Source organism: Oncorhynchus kisutch, linkage group LG24, assembly GCF_002021735.2.
Source record: "Oncorhynchus kisutch isolate 150728-3 linkage group LG24, Okis_V2, whole genome shotgun sequence".
Classification (NCBI taxonomy): Eukaryota; Metazoa; Chordata; class Actinopteri; order Salmoniformes; family Salmonidae; genus Oncorhynchus; species Oncorhynchus kisutch.
Genome location: NC_034197.2, coordinates 19620147 through 19641046, shown reverse-complemented (window position 1 = coordinate 19641046; position 20900 = coordinate 19620147). Strand labels below are relative to the sequence as shown.

General features: G+C 42.9%; 1 protein-coding gene across 1 annotated transcript in view; it reads right to left on the bottom strand.

Moving 5' to 3' along the window:
• The window catches only part of nphp4 (nephronophthisis 4), a 193223-nt gene that overhangs the window by 64415 nt on the left and 107908 nt on the right, over positions 1-20900 (bottom strand). Inside the window, exons 11-13 of the mRNA XM_020458628.2 lie at positions 13410-13465; positions 8326-8463; positions 240-421 (exon numbers count right to left, since the gene is read on the bottom strand). Of these exons, the coding sequence (XP_020314217.2) occupies positions 240-421; positions 8326-8463; positions 13410-13465 (376 nt within the window). The remainder of the gene's footprint in view (positions 1-239; positions 422-8325; positions 8464-13409; positions 13466-20900) is intronic.

Here is a 20900-nt window from a genome sequence, read left to right as displayed (position 1 = left end):
CGAGCTGTAGTTAGCTTTGAAGGATCACGGTTAACTAATTCATTTTGTCCTGCCGTTTATGCAATTCAGAACATTCAGAACATTCTTCCCAGAACACCTTGTAACGTCGATATAAAGGACCTTGAGGACCCTATCCTTCCATTAACATGCAGGCATTCTCTGCGAGGCACCCAAAGCAGGCGAGGGACCGATGTGTGAAACCGCTGGCTGTGACAAGGACCCTGGCCTCTGGTGCTCACCTGGGCGCAGCATGTGTTCCCATGGTGATGATGGGGGCATGGATGGGGGTGAACGGCAGCTCTTGGAGCTCCAGGTGGCCCTCGTTGGCCAGCGCGGCAGATTGGTATGCAGGGAGGCGGTCCCTAGGGGACACGTTTAGGTCCACCTCAAGGTGGGTGATGTTGCTGGCAGCTGGGAGCTCCTGTCACAAAGAGAGAGAGAGAGAAAAGCGAGAAAGAGAGAGAAAGAAGAAATTAGCAAAAAAAAGGAGAGAAAGAGAGAGAGCCTTATCAACGTATAGCGGTTGACATAAAAACAAAAATTAGGTCAAACTTGACATAAAGTCACCATAAAATGACCTAATTACAGGGAATGTAATGAAACAAATTGAATAAACAAATTGTACTAAACTATTATTGTACTAAACAAACAGATTGGTCAGTTTACCTTACTACGTTAATGGAACGCATGTAGTTCAAGTAATGACAATTTATATGGGGAACTTAATGTAAAATGTTTCCCAGAGTATGACTCCCCTGAATCATTGACACATGCATCACTGAGAACGATGTATCAGGGTTGTAGTCATTAGCGCACACCCGAACAAAACGTTTTGCAATGGAAAAAGATCAGATAGTGCCTCCTCGTTTGTCAATTTTATTTTGTTTAGTGGCTAATGAACACAACCTTGCTGCTAATTAGCTGTGTAGAGGTAATGACGTAATTGTCCAGTCCAGTCCTCACTCTCCTGTCCTAGTGGTGATTGGTGGAAGAAAACACCTGCCAGTACATTACAAGACCTTCCATCACCCTCCTCCTTAATGACTTCCATCAAAGTCACACTGACGCCCGCAACACACACCGCCATGATGGAAACGTATACAATACAAACGTACGACCTATAGTAGTTAGTTAGGCCCACAGAAAAGCACTAGGCACTGCAGTCGAGGGTGATTCAAGTACATTTAAATGGCTGACACTTTACTTGAATGCCTACTACATCGATGTTAGATTATTATGTCCTCTGTCTGTCTGATATACATTTGGAAAGTATTCAGACCCCTTGACCTTTTCCACATTTTGTTACGTTACAGCCTTATTCTAAAATGAATTAAATACAAATGTTTACTCGTCAATCTACACACAATACCCCATAATGACAAATTAAAAACAGGATTATTTTTGTGTGTGCAAATGTATTAAAAATAAAAAACAGAAATACCTTATTTACATAAAAGTATTCAGACCCTTTGCTGTATGAGCCCGAAATTGAGCTCAGGTGCATCCTGTTTCCATTGATCATCCTAGAGATGTTTCTACAACTTCATTGGAGTCTACCTGTGGTAAATTCAATTGATTGGAAATGATTTGGAAAGGCACACACCTGTTTTTATTTATTTTTTTATTTCACCTTTATTTAACCAGGTAGGCTAGTTGAGAACAAGTTCTCATTTGCAACTGCGACCTGGCCAAGATAAAGCATAGCAGTGTGAGCATACAACAAAGAGTTACACATGGAGTAAACAATTAACAAGTCAATAACACAGTAGAAAACGAAGGGGGGGTCTATATACAATGTGTGCAAAAGGCATGAGGAGGTAGGCAAATAATTACAATTTTGCAGATTAACACTGGAGTGATAAAAGATCAGATGGTCATGTACAGGTAGAGATATTGGTGTGCAGAAGAGCAGAAAAGTAAATAAATAGAAACAGTACGGGGATGAGGTAGGTGAAAAGGGTGGGCTATTTACCAATAGACTATGTACAGCTGCAGCGATCGGTTAGCTGCTCAGATAGCTGATGTTTGAAGTTGGTGAGGGAGATAAAAGTCTCCAACTTCAGCGATTTTTGCAATTCGTTCCAGTCACAGGCAGCAGAGTACTGGAACGAAAGGCGGCCAAATGAGGTGTTGGCTTTAGGGATGATCAGTGAGATACACCTGCTGGAGCGCGTGCTACGGATGGGTGTTGCCATCGTGACCAGTGAGCTGAGATAAGGCGGAGCTTTACCTAGCATAGACTTGTAGATGACCTGGAGCCAGTGGGTCTGGCGACGAATATGTAGCGAGGGCCAGCCGACTAGAGCATACAAGTCGCAGTGGTGGGTAGTATAAGGTGCTTTAGTGACAAAACGGATGGCACTGTGATAGACTGCATCCAGTTTGCTGAGTAGAGTGTTGGAAGCCATTTTGTAGATGACATCGCCGAAGTCGAGGATCGGTAGGATAGTCAGTTTTACTAGGGTAAGCTTGGCGGCTTGAGTGAAGGAGGCTTTGTTGCGGAATAGAAAGCCGACTCTTGATTTGATTTTCGATTGGAGATGTTTGATATGAGTCTGGAAGGAGAGTTTGCGGTCTAGCCAGACACCTAGGTACTTATAGACGTCCACATATTCTAGGTCGGAACCATCCAGGGTGGTGATGCTAGTCGGGCATGCAGGTGCAGGCAGCGACCGGTTGAAAAGCATGCATTTGGTCTTACTAGCGTTTAAGAGCAGTTGGAGGCCACGGAAGGAGTGTTGTATGGCATTGAAGCTTGTTTGGAGGTTAGATAGCACAGTGTCCAGAGACGGGCCGAAAGTATATAGAATGGTGTCGTCTGCGTAGAGGTGGATCAGGGAATCGCCCGCAGCAAGAGCAACATCATTGATATACACAGAGAAAAGAGTCGGCCCGAGAATTGAACCCTGTGGCACCCCCATAGAGACTGCCAGAGGACCGGACAGCATGCCCTCCGATTTGACACACTGAACTCTGTCTGCAAAGTAATTGGTGAACCAGGCAAGGCAGTCATCCGAAAAACCGAGGCTACTGAGTCTGCCGATAAGAATATGGTGATTGACAGAGTCGAAAGCCTTGGCGAGGTCGATGAAGACGGCTGCACAGTACTGTCTTTTATCGATGGCGGTTATGATGTCGTTTAGTACCTTGAGTGTGGCTGAGGTGCACCCATGACCGGCTCGGAAACCAGATTGCACAGCGGAGAAGGTACGGTGGGATTCGAGATGGTCAGTGACCTGTTTGTTGACTTGGCTTTCGAAGACCTTAGATAGGCAGGGCAGGATGGATATAGGTCTGTAACAGTTTGGGTCCAGGGTGTCTCCCCCTTTGAAGAGGGGGATGACTGCGGCAGCTTTCCAATCCTTGGGGATCTCAGACGAGATGAAAGAGAGGTTGAACAGGCTGGTAATAGGGGTTGCGACAATGGTGGCAGATAGTTTCAGAAATAGAGGGTCCAGATTGTCAAGCCCAGCTGATTTGTACGGGTCCAGGTTTTGCAGCTCTTTCAGAACATCTGCTATCTGGATTTGGGTAAAGGAGAACCTGGAGAGGCTTGGGCGAGGAGCTGCGGGGGGGGCGGAGCTGTTGGCCGAGGTTGAAGTAGCCAGGCGGAAGGCATGGCCAGCCGTTGAGAAATGCTTATTGAAGTTTTCGATAATCATGGATTTATCAGTGGATTTATCAGTGGTGACCGTGTTACCTAGCCTCTGTCTATATAAGGTCCCACAATTGACAATGCATGTCAGAAAAAAAAACAAGCCATGAAGTCAAAGGAATTGTCCGTAGAGCTCCGAGAGGATTGTGTCGAGGCACTGAGCAATTGGGTGAGAAGGGCCTTGGTCAGGGCGGTGAACAAGAACCCGATGGTCACTCTGACAGAGCTTCAGAGTTCCTCTGTGGAGAACCTTTCAGGAGGACAACCATCTCTGCATCACTCCAACAATCAGGCCTTTATGGTAGAGTGGCCAGATGGAAGCTACTCATCAGTAAAAGGCACATGACAGCCTGCTTGGAGTTTGCCAAAAGGCACCTAAAGGACTCTCAGACCATGAGAAACAAGATTCTCTGGTCTGACAAAACCGAGATTGAACCTTTTGGCCTGAATACCAAGTGTCACATCTGGAGGAAACCTGGCACCATCCCTACGGTGAAGTATGGCAGGGACTGGGAGACTAGTCAGGATCAAGGTAAAGATGAACGGAGCAAAATACAGAGAGATCCTTGATGAAAACCTGCTCCAGAGCGCTCAGGACCTCAGACTGGGGCGAAGGTTCACCGTCCAACAGGATAACGACCGTAAGCACACAGCCAAGACAACGCAGGAGTGGCTTCTGGATGACTCTCTAAATGTCCTTGATGGCCCAGCCAGAGCCGGACTTGAACATCTCTGGAGAGACCTGACGGAGCTTGAGAGGATCTGCAGAGAAGAATGGAAGAAACTCCTCAATACAGCTGTGCCAAGCATATAGCGTCATACCCAAGAAGACTTGAGGCTGTAATCACTGCCAAAGGTGCTTCAACTAAGTACTGAGTAAAGGGTATGAATACTTATGTACTTATGTTTTTTATCAATTTGCTAAAATTTCTAAAAACCTATTCTTGCATTGTCATTATGGGGTGTTGTGTGTAGATTGATGATGGGGAAAAATCCATTTGAGAAAAAGTCAAGAGTCTGAATACTTTCCGAATGCACTGTACACGCAGGTTAGAGTTTTTCGTCATGAATCTTGTTCTGGAGGCAGCTATGCAGAGTGGTCACTAGCTAGCAAAGCCCTAAAATCTGATTCTAAACCTAACCACACTGCTAAACCTAATGCCTAACCGTAACGTTAAATTAAGACCAAAAGGCATATTTTTTCAATATAGCCAATTTCCACTTTGCAGCTGACTCATCTAGGACAAGACTCATCCCAATAAACGTCAACCTGCGATCTAGATGTGGTTCTGGGTCGGTTGGAATGTTTGTCTTGAAAAAGGCCCACTGCCAGAGACCTGAGGTGGGTTTAACAAGGCTTTCGTTTGCAGAGAACATATTTCTAAGTAACAATTTCAATTGAACGATTTGAATTGACATCCCATAATGTTACGGTGAAGCCACAAATAGCTCATTTCTACTGTTTTACTGTGGCTTTTTATCAACAATATTCAAACTTCGCTATTCTTCCTACATTTAATAGAAAGTCTACATGGCCACTTGTAATTGTAGCAGCACTTTAGACCCTAAGCAGACACTTAGGTTAGCTAGCGGTTGCGAATGTTCGCTGCTGACACAAAACAATTGAAATGTTTGCTTACATTAGATGAACATATTTGTGTTAGTTCCCTGAGCAAATGCCTAAGCTTTAGCTCAGCAGGCTAACATTGTCTTGTGGCATGCAGGAGACCCAGGCTCAAACCCTGTTTGTGTTATGCTATCTGTAATATAAATATGATGTGTACTATTTGTGTGTGTCTCTACTGTCATGGATACAAGAATGATAATGACATTGATTTGGCAATACAAGCGGTAACACTTGCAGCTATGCATATCTTTAAGTCTGTGAGAAGAAGGATGTTCTTGTTGGCATCTAAATTAAAGAGACATATTGGAGCACATTTGAGTCGGTTTAAAACGGATTGTAGTGAGAATGAAACACATATCCAACAGGTGAACTCAGACACTCTGAGATTAAACTCATAATGTACTATTTTCACACCATTCATTTTAAGAAGAAAAAAACACATTGAATGGACGCCAAATGTACGCATCCTTGTGAGTGTGTGAGGAAATCAAAAAACAACATGGTTGTAACAGGAAAAATGATTACCGTTCCTATTTTGCGAGGAGTTACTCAACACGATTAGTACCACAGTTCCTGTTCCTGCACCCTCAGCTTTACAATGATCTTCTTTAAAGTAACTGCCCAGTCATTACAGATTTCTTTGAAATATGACCTATAACTACTTACAATATGAGTGAAATAGTTTTCCATTCATTTTTATTTATTTAAATATGTTAAAAAGCAGCTTTTCTGTGTTGGAGTGGTGTGGGCGTACCCCAACAACAGAATGGTGTGGGCGTACCCCAACAACAGAATGGTGTGGGCGTACCCCAACAACAGAATGGTGTGGGCCTACCCCAACAACAGAATGGTGTGGGCGTACCCCAACAACAGAATGGTGTGGGCGTACCCCAACAACAGAATGGTGTGGGCGTACCCCAACAACAGAATGGTGTGGGCGTACCCCAACAACAGAATGGTGTGGGCGTACCCCAACAACAGAATGGTGTGGGCGTACCCCAACAACAGAATGTGTGGGCGTACCCCAACAACAGAATGGTGTGGGCGTACCCCAACAACAGAATGGTGTGGGCCTACCCCAACAACAGAATGGTGTGGGCCTACCCCAACAACAGAATGGTGTGGGCGTACCCAAACAACATAATGGTGTGGGCGTACCCCAACAACAAAATGGTGTGGGCGTACCCCAACAACAGAATGGTGTGGGCCTACCCCAACAACAGAATGGTGTGGGCGTACCCAGACAACAGAATGGTGTGGGCGTACCCCAACAACAGAATGGTATGGGCGTACCCCAACAACAGAATGGTGTGGGCGTACCCCAACAACATAATGGTGTGGGCGTACCCCAACAACAGAATGGTGTGGGCGTACCCCAACAACAGAATGGTGTGGGCCTACCCCAACAACAGAATGGTGTGGGCCTACCCCAACAACAGAATGGTGTGGGCCTACCCCAACAACAGAATGGTGTGGGCCTACCCCAACAACAGAATGGTGTGGGCGTACCCAAACAACATAATGGTGTGGGCGTACCCCAACAACAGAATGGTGTGGGCCTACCCCAACAACAGAATGGTGTGGGCCTACCCCAACAACAGAATGGTGTGGGCCTACCCCAACAACAGAATGGTGTGGGCCTACCCCAACAACAGAATGGTGTGGGCGTACCCCAACAACAGAATGTGTGGGCGTACCCCAACAACAGAATGGTGTGGGCCTACCCCAACAACAGAATGGTGTGGGCGTACCCAAACAACATAATGGTGTGGGCGTACCCCAACAACAAAATGGTGTGGGCGTACCCCAACAACAGAATGGTGTGGGCCTACCCCAACAACAGAATGGTGTGGGCGTACCCAGACAACAGAATGGTGTGGGCGTACCCCAACAACAGAATGGTATGGGCGTACCCCAACAACAGAATGGTGTGGGCGTACCCCAACAACATAATGGTGTGGGCGTACCCCAACAACAGAATGGTGTGGGCGTACCCCAACAACAGAATGGTGTGGGCCTACCCCAACAACAGAATGGTGTGGGCCTACCCCAACAACAGAATGGTGTGGGCGTACCCCAACAACAGAATGGTGTGGGCGTACCACAACAACAGAATGATGTGGGATTATACCGGTCATTACAAATATTTATGCAAGTAGATCACTGATTGGCTAGGTCATCCTCCTCAGGGAGATGACATCCTGTTCTATGAGGAAATAGCAAGCATTTTTTAACTGTTAGAGGTACAAGTTTGAGATTGTGTTTTGTTTTATTCAATTTATGCTTTGGCCACAATTACAAGTATAGGACTACTCAACAACATTATTTGGATATGAATTAACAGAATATGACCTTTTACAAGTATGATTTTGACTGGTCAGTTACTTTAAGCCACAAAAACATTTGAACAAAATCAGTGAGAACTGGGTCTTATTCTGTAATCAGTATACTCAACATGAAAAGACATCAAATTATCTAGGACAGGGACTTTGCATTCAATTTTCATCAAACTTGGAATGGAATTCATTTGTAGTGTGTCCAGGTAGTGTTAAATGGAAAATCACAGCTTGGAAAAAACTGGATACCTTGAGTAAATTGGATCAGCCTTTGCACAATGATGTGAGTGCAGAGTCAGAGAGTGTTTCTTTTGATTTAGAAGATGAAAAACCTTGTGTAGTCCCAAAGACAAAGAGCATGCCAGAGTTCAGCAAAAACTGTACTCTCAAGGTTGTGTGTGCGCGCGTGTGCCTTTGTGTCTGTAGGTATGTGTCTGTACATAGCTTTGTGTTAGAAAGGTGAGTGAGCCTTTGAATTCAAATCGCTGTGGCTGTCTGCGTATCCATGGAAATTATACATGAGTGTGTGTGCGCACACTTATACGTGAGTGTGTCAGAGACCTACAAAGTGCCCATATGTGTTTATGTAGCAGTGTGTCTATGTGTGTATGTATCCGTGTGTCTGCGTGTGAGTAGCACTGGTGTGTATCCCCATGCGTGTTTGTGTCGGTGTGCGCGTGGGAGAGGGTACGGGGGTGGAATCTTACGACATGTGACAGCTGGTGGGCCGATGCCAATGGGGAAGGATAGAGCTGAGAGGAAAACGGCTGTTGCCATGGCGACACGGCAGTGGAGTGGCTCATGGTCGGGTAGCGTGAAGTAGCTGCCAGCTGAGACATAGAGAGCTAGGAGAAACAACAGGAATTCACATGAACTACTTAGACTTTATTAAAACAATATGACAACGCATATCAATGCTGCAAAATAAAGCAAGATTAGAGTCTTATGAAGAGCACTATGTGGGGAGCGTTCTCTATGGCTAGCATAACAGCATTGCCATATATAGGCTTCTATAATTGCAGCATATTATAACACGATGGGTGGGATTTTCGGGAATGTGTGCCGTCAAATCATATCCACCTGTCATTTCAGTTTCCAATGAGACTGAACTAAACCAGACATCAAACAAACAAGTTCTAATAAAAAGGGACAATATTTAAATAACAGTGATGACAAACAGGGCCAATTTCAGTAGAACAGTGATATGAGCCACAACCATCTCAGTGAGCAGCTGACTGCTCTGTTGTTGTCTTCTCTCCCATTATGTGTCAGGGCAAACAGGCTGGGTAGAGAGTGTTGGCAGTACGGCTCGCACTCAAGCCTAACGCCACCATTAATTGCCTTCTTCTCTGCCTGTTCCCCTGCTCCTGTGTGTGTGTTCTCACACACAGAGGCGCCTCGCTCGTGTCTGGTGTGTTTCACACCCACAGTGGCAGGCTGTGGTGACTTGCGATGTGGGATTGTGTGTGTGTGTGTGTGTCGCCGTTGTGGAGTCGACCTCTCAGCTGGCGGTTGTCATCATATGTCTCTTAGTAAGTGAGAAAACGAGAGGAGGTGGGAGACAGAAGGAAAAAGATATGGAGAGGGAAAAAATATTTGAAGATTGACTGAGGGGGGAGAAATTTGTCACAAAGAGTGAGATGAAAATTGGAGAACAGAGTTAGGGAAAGAGAGGGCGAGAAATGGAGAGATACAGAAATAAGAAGAAAGAGAGACACACAGAGAGCGAGACAGAGAGAGACAGAGAGCATCACCTCGGCAACACTGTTGACTGCCAACACAGGTAACAACAATAACATAACCCAAGACCGGCCTATGATGGAAGGGGGCATCCCAGGCAATACACACACACACAGTGCTCTATATATTAGATTAAAATAGTCTTATAGAGCCTTAGCATTCTGCTCAAAGTGAACCAAAAGTGTCAGGAATCAATAATTTATGCAGAAAAACAAAGTTGTCAGATCCTACAATGCTTGCAGATATAGCAGTGAATACATCTTGTTTACAGTCCTATTTCTGTGCCGGGTGGCATTGATTAAATGGTGTTTGACAGTAATGCAGGGTAGGAGACCGAGGTTGATTCCCAAATTGCACCCTATTCCCTATATAGTGCATTACTTTTGAACAAAGCCCTACCGGCTGTGTTCCAAAGTAGTGCACTAAATGGGAAATAGGGTGCCATTTGAGACACAGAGATATGGCTGATGAAGAGGGTTATTTCTATCGACATAAATTGGAACTGTGGATCAGGGAGAGTTGTGCCAAAACCATGAGTTATACTGTAGCTTTTGTTTATTTATTCCCCCCATTGTTGAATACTCGACTTTGATCTGACATGTATACATGTAGCCTTGCTTCTGTTGTTCTGATGGCTCAGTTGGTTGGTGCCTGGTGCTTGTGGGGGTGCCAGTTAGCCTAAGGTTAGAGAAATGGACCAGCAAGCGGAGGCTCGCCGGTCCAAATACCAGCTCCGGGTTGTAAGCAAATACAAACATTTCTGTTCTTTCCTGCAAGATAATAGGCTAATAGAATTTTTCTTTTAAAAAACGGTGTATTTACTGCATTTCTGTATGTCCGTGAGTACGTTTGACAATAAGAACTTGGGAGCTGCAGGTACAAGGCTACTAGAATATGTTTCAAGCATTGGAACCAAAATTATTTTCCAATCGTTTCGTTCCACTGTTCCGACCTGCAAAATAAAGTTCTGAACTAGTTTGAACCAACAAAAAAAGTACAGGTTTATATTGTTCCTATCTGTTCCTTTGTAAACCTCTGAAATATTTTTAAAAAAGTGTATTTAACACAATATTAAATGACTTCATCAATAATGCTGTGCAGATAGAGAAGATTGCTGTGGAGCGGGCAAGGTATAGCTCAGTGAGTTGTTTACATGCCTGATGGAAAGACAAGTGTAGTGAGCAAGATGCAACTGAAATTTTGTGGGTGGGGAGAGAGTGAGAGAACCTTGAAGCGCTGGGCATCTTGTTGTGATGACATGCAGTATCTTCATTAGGCCCACAGAATTATACCTACGGAGGAGTGGCTTCTATAAAGGAACTTTGAATGTCTTTGAACTTCAGAGTTGACTAAACGTTAGCTAGCTAACAGGCTTGTGTGTGCAGAGAGGCACCAGAATTTTTGTAGTTAATAAATACAATGTGAACTATAGTATCCCTAACTAGCACTGAAAAAGTGAATCCATTCTTCTCCAGCTACAAATTTCTCGTTCCACCTTAAAAAGCACATAAGAGGATTTCGACACCCACCATCTCAGATTGTTCTGATATAGTTTGTTATTTAACTAGGCAAGTCAGTTAAGAACAAATTCTTATTTCCAACGACAGCCTACCAAAAGGCAAAAGGCCTTCTGCGAGGATGGGGGCCTGGGATTAAAAATACAAATGAAATACAATATAAACATATGACAAAACAGACATTACAACAATAGACGACAACACAACACTACATAAAGAGAGACCGAAGGCAGCATGGTAGCAACACAACATAACAACAACATGGTAGCAACACAACATGGTAGCAGCACAAAAGATGGTACAAACATTATTGGGCACAGTTATAATAAACAGATGACAATAGCATATTTTGTTGAAATATAATCTGATATCTGAGAAATTAAGATAATTGATTGCATCCAAATTGGCCATTTTAATTTAAAGGATTAATATAAGTCAATAAATATAGTATCTAACATTTGATTTGGACCAAACCAAACGGTCCCTCCACACACCCCACCAATCCCACCCCAACAACGAGAATCTAGTATCAGTTCTCTTTGTCTGACAAGTAATACGGAGCTGCGGCTCTGAGTATTGTTTCTTCATCCTATGTAATGTATCTCCAGTGATTTTCATTCATTTTTTCCTGTTCAGGTAGATTTGTCATTTTAATTACTATTATTTTAACAGGTAAACTGACTGAGAATACATTCTCATTGACAGCAACGACATGGGGAATAGTTACACGGGACAGGAGGGGGATGAATGAGCCAATTGTAAGCTGGGGATAATTAGGTGACCGTGGTGGTATGAGGGACAGCTTGGGAATTTAGCCAGGATAAGTGCCATGGGATCTTTAGTGACCACAGAGAGTCAGGACACCCGTTTAACGTCCCATCCGAAAGACGGCACCCTACACAAAAGTTGTTAGGTATATGTTCCATCCTACATCCTGATATTACCAGGTTCTGACTACTAGATGATGCCGTTTCTGAAAAAGTGAAGAATCCCCCGTGCCCCAATGTTAAAGGGATAGTTCACCCAAATTACAAAATGCTGTTGGTTTCCTTACCCTGTAAACACACTATTGACAAGGTATGACAGCAACCCGTGCTTAGGTTTTGTTGGCCAATGCTATCTTTTTAGCATTTGTGGCAGAAATCCAATGCAATTCAAACGTACCTATAATTATCATTTTCACGCTTCATGTTCAAATCATCCTAAAGTATCAAAAAATGTATTGTGTAACTCAATGATGGTACTTATAGATTATTTGGATATGAAGCACAGAAATGCTAATATAGATACCACTGACATGCATTGGATTTGTGCCACAAATGCAAAACATGTAGCATTTGAAACATTGGCCAGGTAAACAAAACCAAAGCATGGGTTAATGTCATAAATTGTCAATAGACTGCTTAAACCAATATGTAATTAGGGTGAAATATCCATTAATAGCAGGAACAGCACCATCTAGCGGTCAGAACCTGGTAATATCAGGACGTAGGATGGGACATAAACCTAACAGCTTCAATTACTAATTTCTATGAACGGGGGAAAAAACATCACCAAATTCACTGAGAATACATTACATAGGATGAAGAAACAATACAATCGTGATACTATACACTCGTTGTTGGGTTGGGATTGCTGTGGGGTGTGAGTTTCTAACTACAGAAAATAACTATATTAAGCAGTTCCCGTGCTTTTAAAATAATGGTAAACCGTATAGATCCCTTTTGTTCCCGGTTCTGATTCTGTTCCTTGAAACATTTAGTTATTTTCTATTTTTTGGTTCTGTTTCCTTTACCTGTTCCAACCCGATATGTTCAGCTGCAAACTTAATCTAGAGGCAGGAGAGCAGACCCAGGCCCTCATTATGGCCCATAGATCCAGCACTGAGACAGAGATAATCCTTCTCCTCTACTGTGTCTGTGGGGCCTTATCTCTGTGAGAGAGCTGCATCCATCACAGGGCCCGGCCCCTCACTTGACAGCCCCACTCAGCCTGAGAGACATCACTCACACCCCACCATGCCCCAGACACACACACACACACACACACACACACACACACACACACACACACACTCACACACACACACACACACACACACACACACACACACCCCTTATGCAAACTCAGACACATTAATGTACATACATTTACAAACATGCAGAGACGCACACAGCAAACATGTACTCACATTCACATGTGCAGAAACACACACACAAGTGCATATGTACCAGCACACACAATTGAAAAACATGCGCCCATGCACGTAACACACACTCGTCATTAAAAACCCTCCCCACAAATATTAAGTGGATGAAGCTCTCTGCTCCATAGTACCACATCATATGCTGCAGGATATTTTGATAGACCTGATCCCTAACACTTATGTACCAAACAACTTTACTTAAACAGCCTGTTAGAACAGAGATGACCATGTTTCTTTCAAGAGATAATCATGTAGAACTGGGGCACAGAATGACTGATCATGTCTGACCATGTTAGCGGCAACTGATCTTTGAGACAGTCTTACTTACCCCTGGGCCTTGTGGCGATCCCGGAGGAGATGCTTGAGAGGCACGCCGACTTTGACCTAAAGAGAAAAAGAAAAACAGTTCAAAAACACAGCTCTTATTTACTGTTCCTTTTAGTTCCAAAGAAATATAAATCCTAGAAGGGAAATAGAGCCTCTGACCATATCAAATTGACTGATAAATGTATGGGTAGACTCAATACGGAATTCTATGGCAACCTTCTCACATAACTATTCTCATTCAGCCCGCATTGCCTTCCTTCTGCCGTGACTTCTGTTCACTCCACTAAATACAAACACTTCTTCATTATTCCTACGATCCAAAGTTAATAACATTGAGTCATTTCCTCCCCGCGGTCCAATAATAGAACATAACCAGGACTACGTCCCAAACGGCACTCTATTCCCTACATAGGGCTCTGGTCAAAAGTAGTACATTATAAAGGGAATAGGGTACCATTTGGGACATATCCCAGGTGGTATAGGAAAAGGGATGTAGTTAACTGTAAAATGTACATTTTTTACACAGTCATAATCTTGGCTGAATTTGCCATCCAATGACATCCCTATAAGATGCATACACAGTAACGGTAAAGTGACATATACATAGAACTACAATGATTTACAGTGCATTCGGAAATTATTCAGACCCCTTGACTTTTCCCCCCAACTTGTTATGTTACAGCCTTATTATAAAATGGATGAAATAAAAAAATGTTCCTCATCAATCTACACACAATACCCCATAATATCAAAGTGAAAACGGGTTTTTAGAAATGTTTGCAAATGTGTAAAAAGCAAAACAAAACAGAAATACCTTATTTACATTAGTATTCAGACCCTTTACTGTGAGACTTGAAATTGATCTCAGGTGCATCCTGTTTCCATTGATCATCCTTGAGATGTTTCTCTACCTTGATTGGAGTCCACCTGTGGTAAATGCAATTGATTGAACATGATTTGGAAGGGACACCTGTCTTTATAAGGTCCCACAGTTGACACTGCATGCCAGAGCAAAAACCAAGCCATGAGATCGAAGGAATTGTCCGTGGAGCTCCGAGACAGGATTGTGTAGAGGCACAGATCTGGGGAAGGGTACCAAAACATGCAGCATTGAAGGTCCGCAAGAACACAGTGGCCTCCATCATTCTTAAATGGAAGAAGTTTGGTAACCACCAAGAATCTTCCTAGAGCTGGCCGCCCAGCCAAACTGAGCAATCGGGGGAGAACGGCCTTGGTCAGGGAGGTGATCAAGAACCCGATGGTTGCTAGGTAGAGATGGGAGAAACTTACAGAAGGACAACCATCTCTGCAGCAATCCACCAATCAGGCAGTTTTTAAGGTAGAGTGGAGAGATGGAAGCCACCCCTCAATAAAAGGCACATGAAGGCCTGCTTGGAGTTTGACAAAAGGCACCTAAAGACTCTCAGACCATGACAAAACCAGATTCTCTGGTCTGATGAAACCAAGATTGAACTCTTTGGCGTGAATGCCAAGTGTCACGTCTGGAGGAGAGATCCTTGATGAAAACCTGCTCCAGTCCTCAGGACCTCAGACTGGGGCCAAGGTTCACCTTCCAACAGGACAATAAGCCTAAAAACACAGCCAAGACAACGCAGGAGAAGCTTCAGAACAAGTCTCTGAATGTCCTTGAGTGGCCAAGCCAGAGCCTGGACTTGAACCCGATCGAACATCTCTGGAGACCTGAAAAAAGCTGTGCAGCGACGCTCCCCATCCAAGCTGACAGACCTTGACAAGGTCTACTGAGAAGAATGGAAAAAACTCCCCAAATATAGGTGTGCCAAACTTGTAGCGTCAAACCCAAGAATACGCAAGGCTGTTATCGCTGTGAAAGGTGCTTGAAGAAAGACTGGGTAAAGGGTCAGAAAACGTATGTAAATGTGATGGTTTTAAAAAATTTAAATACAGTCACAAAAAATTTAAAAACCTGTATTTGGTTTTGCCATTATGGGGTCTTGTGTGTAGTTTGAACAATTCAATCAATTTTAGAACAAAGCTGTAAAGTAACAAAATGTGAAAAAGGTCAAGGGGTCTGAATAAAGGAAACACATAATGAGGGATACAAAGATAGTCAAAAGTTTGGACACACCTACTCATTCAAGGGTTTTTCTTTAGTTTTACTATGTTCTACATTGTAGAATAATACTGAGGACATCAAAACTATGAAATAACACATATGGAATCATTCAGTAACCAAAAAAGTGTTAAACAAATCAAAATATATTTTATATGAGATTACTCAAAGTAGCCACCCGTTGCCTTGATGACAGCTTTGCATACTCTTGGCATTCTCTCAACCAGCTTCACGAGGTAGTCAACTGGAAGCATTTCAATCAATTAATTTTGTTCCTTCTTAATGCGTTTGAGCCAATCAGTTGTGTTGTGACAAGGTAGGGGTGGTATACAGAGGACAGCCCTATTAAGTAAAAGACCAAGTCCATATTATGGCAAGAACAGCTCAAATAAGCAAAGAGAAATGACAGTCCATTATTAGTTTAAGACATAAAGGTCACAGAATGTGGAAAATTTCAAGAACTTTGAAAGTTTCTTCAAATCGCAAAAACCATCAAGCGCTATGATGAAACTGGTTCTTATGAGGACCGCCACAGGAAAGGAATACCCAAAGTTACCTCTGCTGCAGAGGATACTGTAAGTTCATTAGAGTTACCAGCCTCAGAAATTGCAGCACAAATAAATGCTTCACAGATTTCAAGTAACATACACATCTCAACATCAACTGTTCAGAGGAGACTGCTGAATCAGGCCTTCATGGTCGAATTGCTGCAAAGAAACCACTACTAAAAGGACACCAATAAGAAGAAGAGACTTGTTTGGGCCAAGAAACACAAGCAATGGTACATAGACCGGTGGAAATCTGTCCTCTGGTCTGATGAGTCCAACATTGAGGTTTTGGTTCCAATCGCCATGCCTTTGTGAGACGCAGTGTAGGTGAATGGATGATCTCTGCATGTGTGGTTCCCACCGTGAAGCATGGAGGAGGTGGTGTGATGGTGCTTTGCTGGTGACACTGTCTATGATTTATTTAGAATTCAAGGCACACATAACCAGCATGGCTACCACAGCATTATGCAGCAATACGCCATCCCATCTGGTTTGCGCTTAGTGGTACTATCATTTTTATTTCATCAGGACAATGACCCAAAACACACCTCCAGGCTGTGTAAGGACTATTTGACCAAGGAGAGTGATGGAGTGCTGCATCAGATGACATGGCCTCCACAATCACCCAACCTCAACCCAATTGAGATGGTTTGAGATGAGTTGGACCGCAGAGTGAAGGAAAAGCAGCCAACAAGTGCTCAGTATATGTGGGAACTCCTTCAAATCTGTTGGAAAAGCATTCCTCATGAATATGCCAAAGCTGTCATCAAGGCAAAGAGTGGCTACTCAGAAGAAACTCAAATATAAAATGTATTTTGATTTGTTTAACACTTTTTTGATTAGTACATGATATTCCATATGTATTATTTCATAGTGTTGATGTCTTCACTATTATTCTACAATGTAGACCATAGTAAAAATAAAGAAAAACCCTTGAATGAGTAGGTGTGTCCAAACATTTGACTGGTACTGTATATTCAAATCAGGTGCTGGTCACAGAGGTGTGGTTGCTGAGTTAATTAAGTAATTAACATTTCAAGAAGACCAGTTACACATTATTTTGAAAACCATGGCTAGATGAGTTCTCATTGACTTTGAAAGATGGTTCTCAAAGGAGCATAGGGGGTTTAAAGTTTGTGTGTTTGTGTGTCAGTCACCAGATCGATCACAACCCAATTGAACACTTATGGGAGATTCTGGAGCGGCACCTAACATGCTGACCACACCGCTCGCATTGCAAAAATAACTGTACACATACATGTTATTCAATCATTGCACCCACACTGCTCGCATGTACCAACGAGCGTCTGCGTTGCCAAGTGATAAAATAAATAAAAAAGACGAACTGAAGCCGGTCGGTCGTGGTAATACACCTTCTTATGAAAGTTAGATGCCAATCGCCATATAAAGTCCAAAGAAGAAAAAGCTTGGAAGGAGGAGAGATGACTAGAAACAATTCGGTTGACCGTTTCATGTGTGGATGAATTGTTTGAGTGCATTTCAGGTAAAATAACAACTTAACGTTTATATCCCAGGACAAATTAGGTAGCAACAGCAAGCTAGCTAGCTATATTGCCATAAATGTTTAATGCTTTTCGACCTGTCCCCAAATTAATATAATTGGTTCAAAGTTTGTTTTGATATTCAACATGTGTGTCGTGATCGCGTTTGGTGTGGGGGGGACAAAATCAATTTGCGCACAACGCACATGTGCGTCCAGTTTGGGCATTGTGTGAGACAGCGTTTTTCCACCACCATCAACAAAACACCAAATGATGGTATTTCTCATGGAAGAATGCTGTTTCATCCCTCCAATAGAGTTCCAGAATCTTATAGAATCTATGCCGAGGTGCATTGAAGCTGTTCTATTTTATTAACACTTTATGTTGGTGTTTCCTTTATTTTGGCAGTTACCTACCCTACAGTGTAAGGTGAAGTTGGACCTAGAAGCTGATCATGGATCAGTTTAGCATTTTCCTAACCAACTGCTAAGGTTGGAATTGGGGGAGGAGAAGCTGATCCTAGATCTGTATCTATAATATCACCCCGGAGCTACAAGTAACTGCCAAAATAATGCAAACACCAACATAAAGTGTCTTAATAGGATGTTGGGCACCACGAGCCGCCAGAACAGCTTCAATGCTCATCAAACCACTCCAATCAGGATAGAAATGATTCACCATACTATAGGTTGAAAGTAATCACTCAAATTGGCTATGTATTTATTGCCGTTTACCTTGCCCTCTAAAAGGGTTAAGTGAACCTAAACCATACCAGGAAAATGCACCCCACACCATTAGAGCTGCCAGAACCGAGCTGCCAGAACCCTCATTTATTCAAGTGTTTCCATTATTTTAGCAGTTACATGTTTCTCTACATTGAACTTCTATGAACCACTAGAATTGTCCTATTGTAGACTAGATAGTAAGCACACAGTGGAACATCACTCAGACAATCTGTGACAGTGTTGTCTTTTAGACACAGTCACAGTCTGATTCAAATGTCTGATGCAACGCTGGGTGAACTGCACCGGTAGCCATAGTGATGGTGAAATGTAAGGCTCCCCATTTCACTCTCGCTTTTTTCTCTCTCTCTCTCTCTCTCGTTCTACCTCTGTCCGTTTTCCTCTCTCTCTTTCTATAACTCTCTCACAGCTCAGTTTCTCCTCTCTCACTCACCACCCTTCTCTATGACTCTCTCTCTCATTCTTTCTCTGTTGGCTCAGACTGGCCTTTTGGAAATGGCTAGAGTAGCCTGGGGTGCAGGAGCCTTGCTGTAGCATCCATCTGCTCAGACTACAGTAAGTGTGGACAGGAGGACACAGTAGTGCTGGATGATGAACTAGTACCATGACACTACCATGGCACCAACCTGCTCTATGGCATCCATTTTGTTTGAAGTGCTTTTAAGTGGCACTGCAGACTCTACTTTTCAAATCATTAAGTGGATTTATCAGTGATAAACAGATGTTGACAGCTGAGAAATCAGGGAATTGTGAATAATGCATGTATGGGCCATTGGAATGAATTATTTAATCATCTAAGAGGACACAGCTAGATGTTTTTTCCCCGTTTTGCTTATCATTAGCCAAGTTGTACACGATGGCGGTCAAGCAAACAGTGCGGGTTCTGTAGCTACTTCCCTGATTACTGGGAGTGCATGGACTGTGTGAGAATGCATAAGTCACACCCCACAAGACATGCCACCAGAGGTCTCTTCACAGTCCCCAAGTCCAAAACAGACTACGGGAGGCGCACAGCACTACATAGAGCCATGACAACATGGAACTACATTCCACATCAGGTAACTGATGCAAGCAGTAGAATCAGATTTATAAAGTAGATAAAAATACACCTTATGGAAGAGCGGGGACTGTGAAGTAACAAACATAGGCACAGACACATGCATACACACACACACAATAACATACGCACTATACACACACATGGATTTTGCGTTGTTGATATTTGGTAGTGGAGTATGGGCCTGAGGGCACACACTTAGTTTGTTGTGAATTCTGAAATGAATGTGTCGTAATGTTTTAAAAATTGTATAACGGCCTTAATTTTGCGAGACTCCAGGAAGAGTAGTTGCTGCCATGGCAGCAGCTAACGGGGATCTATAATAAACACTGCCCATCGTACATTTCTCATGGAAACATCTAAAACGGTATGAATCGATAAGTGTCTTACTTTCCCTATTTCAAAATTACTGGCTGAAGGGGTAGGAATGCAATGTGGAATGTTTGATCCTCCTTTGATCCTCCTTGCTTGTCGGATGCAGCCATGGGGCGACAAAGACATAAATTACACATCTCGGCTTGTAAATGAGCTGTTGTTTTTATCAGCCTTCCAGAGAAACATACAGATGAAAACACAAACATACAAACACACACACACACTTATACACAAGCACGCACACAGATGCGCACACATGGCCAAGAATGCACAAAACAAACAAATACACGAGCGCACGTACTGTACACACCGACACATACACCCCTCGATCTAATCAGAGAACAGTCAGCACTGTTCAAACCACCAAATCAAAATAATGACAAAGATTCATGATATTGTACTTCCTTAACAGCAACCAACACAAAATAATTTAGGTGAGGACACTTCAACCGCTGATTCAACTGTCATTAAACAGACTTTGCAAAGAAGCAGCCACCCCAACTGAACCTCAATCAACTCCATTCTCCGTGTAGGAAGATAAGCTGGCTAGCGACAACATTAGGATGGAAATCATCGGCTATGTAGAGTCCACTCAGAGTCAAGATATACCCTCTGTCTAAGACCATGGACTGAGTGTCTGTGTGCCAAGTGTTTACCAGGATTTTATAAATCAATTCCGTGACAAGACAACTGCTTGGAGTTCCAATAAGTGACACTTGTAAGTTATTATTATTTTCTTTCTTTTTATGTTCAAATAAAATGAAATGAAATAAATAAATCGCTTTATTTTTCTAAAGCTCAGTATGGGAGATAAATAATGCAATTCATCTAACCTTTCTTTTACCAAGATATCTCTCGAGGTTTCAACCTCTTTTCTGGGAAAGACCTGAAATAATAGAACTAATAGAACAAGAGATCTAATAACTGTGCCTTCAATATAGGTTGCAACTGTACCCTAATACAATAGTGTCATATCATTAGCCTTTGTTGCTATGAGTGCCATACATAGACAGTAACATATCAATGCTTTCACATATGATAGCAAAATATGTCTCCGGTTCTGCTGCATACACAGCCTACCAAAAAGGCTCAAGTCTGATGAGTTCGGATCGCAACTCAACTCTTTTCCGGAGCAGAAGCTAGCGTGAGATACCGATGTCAGGCTTGTTCAAAAT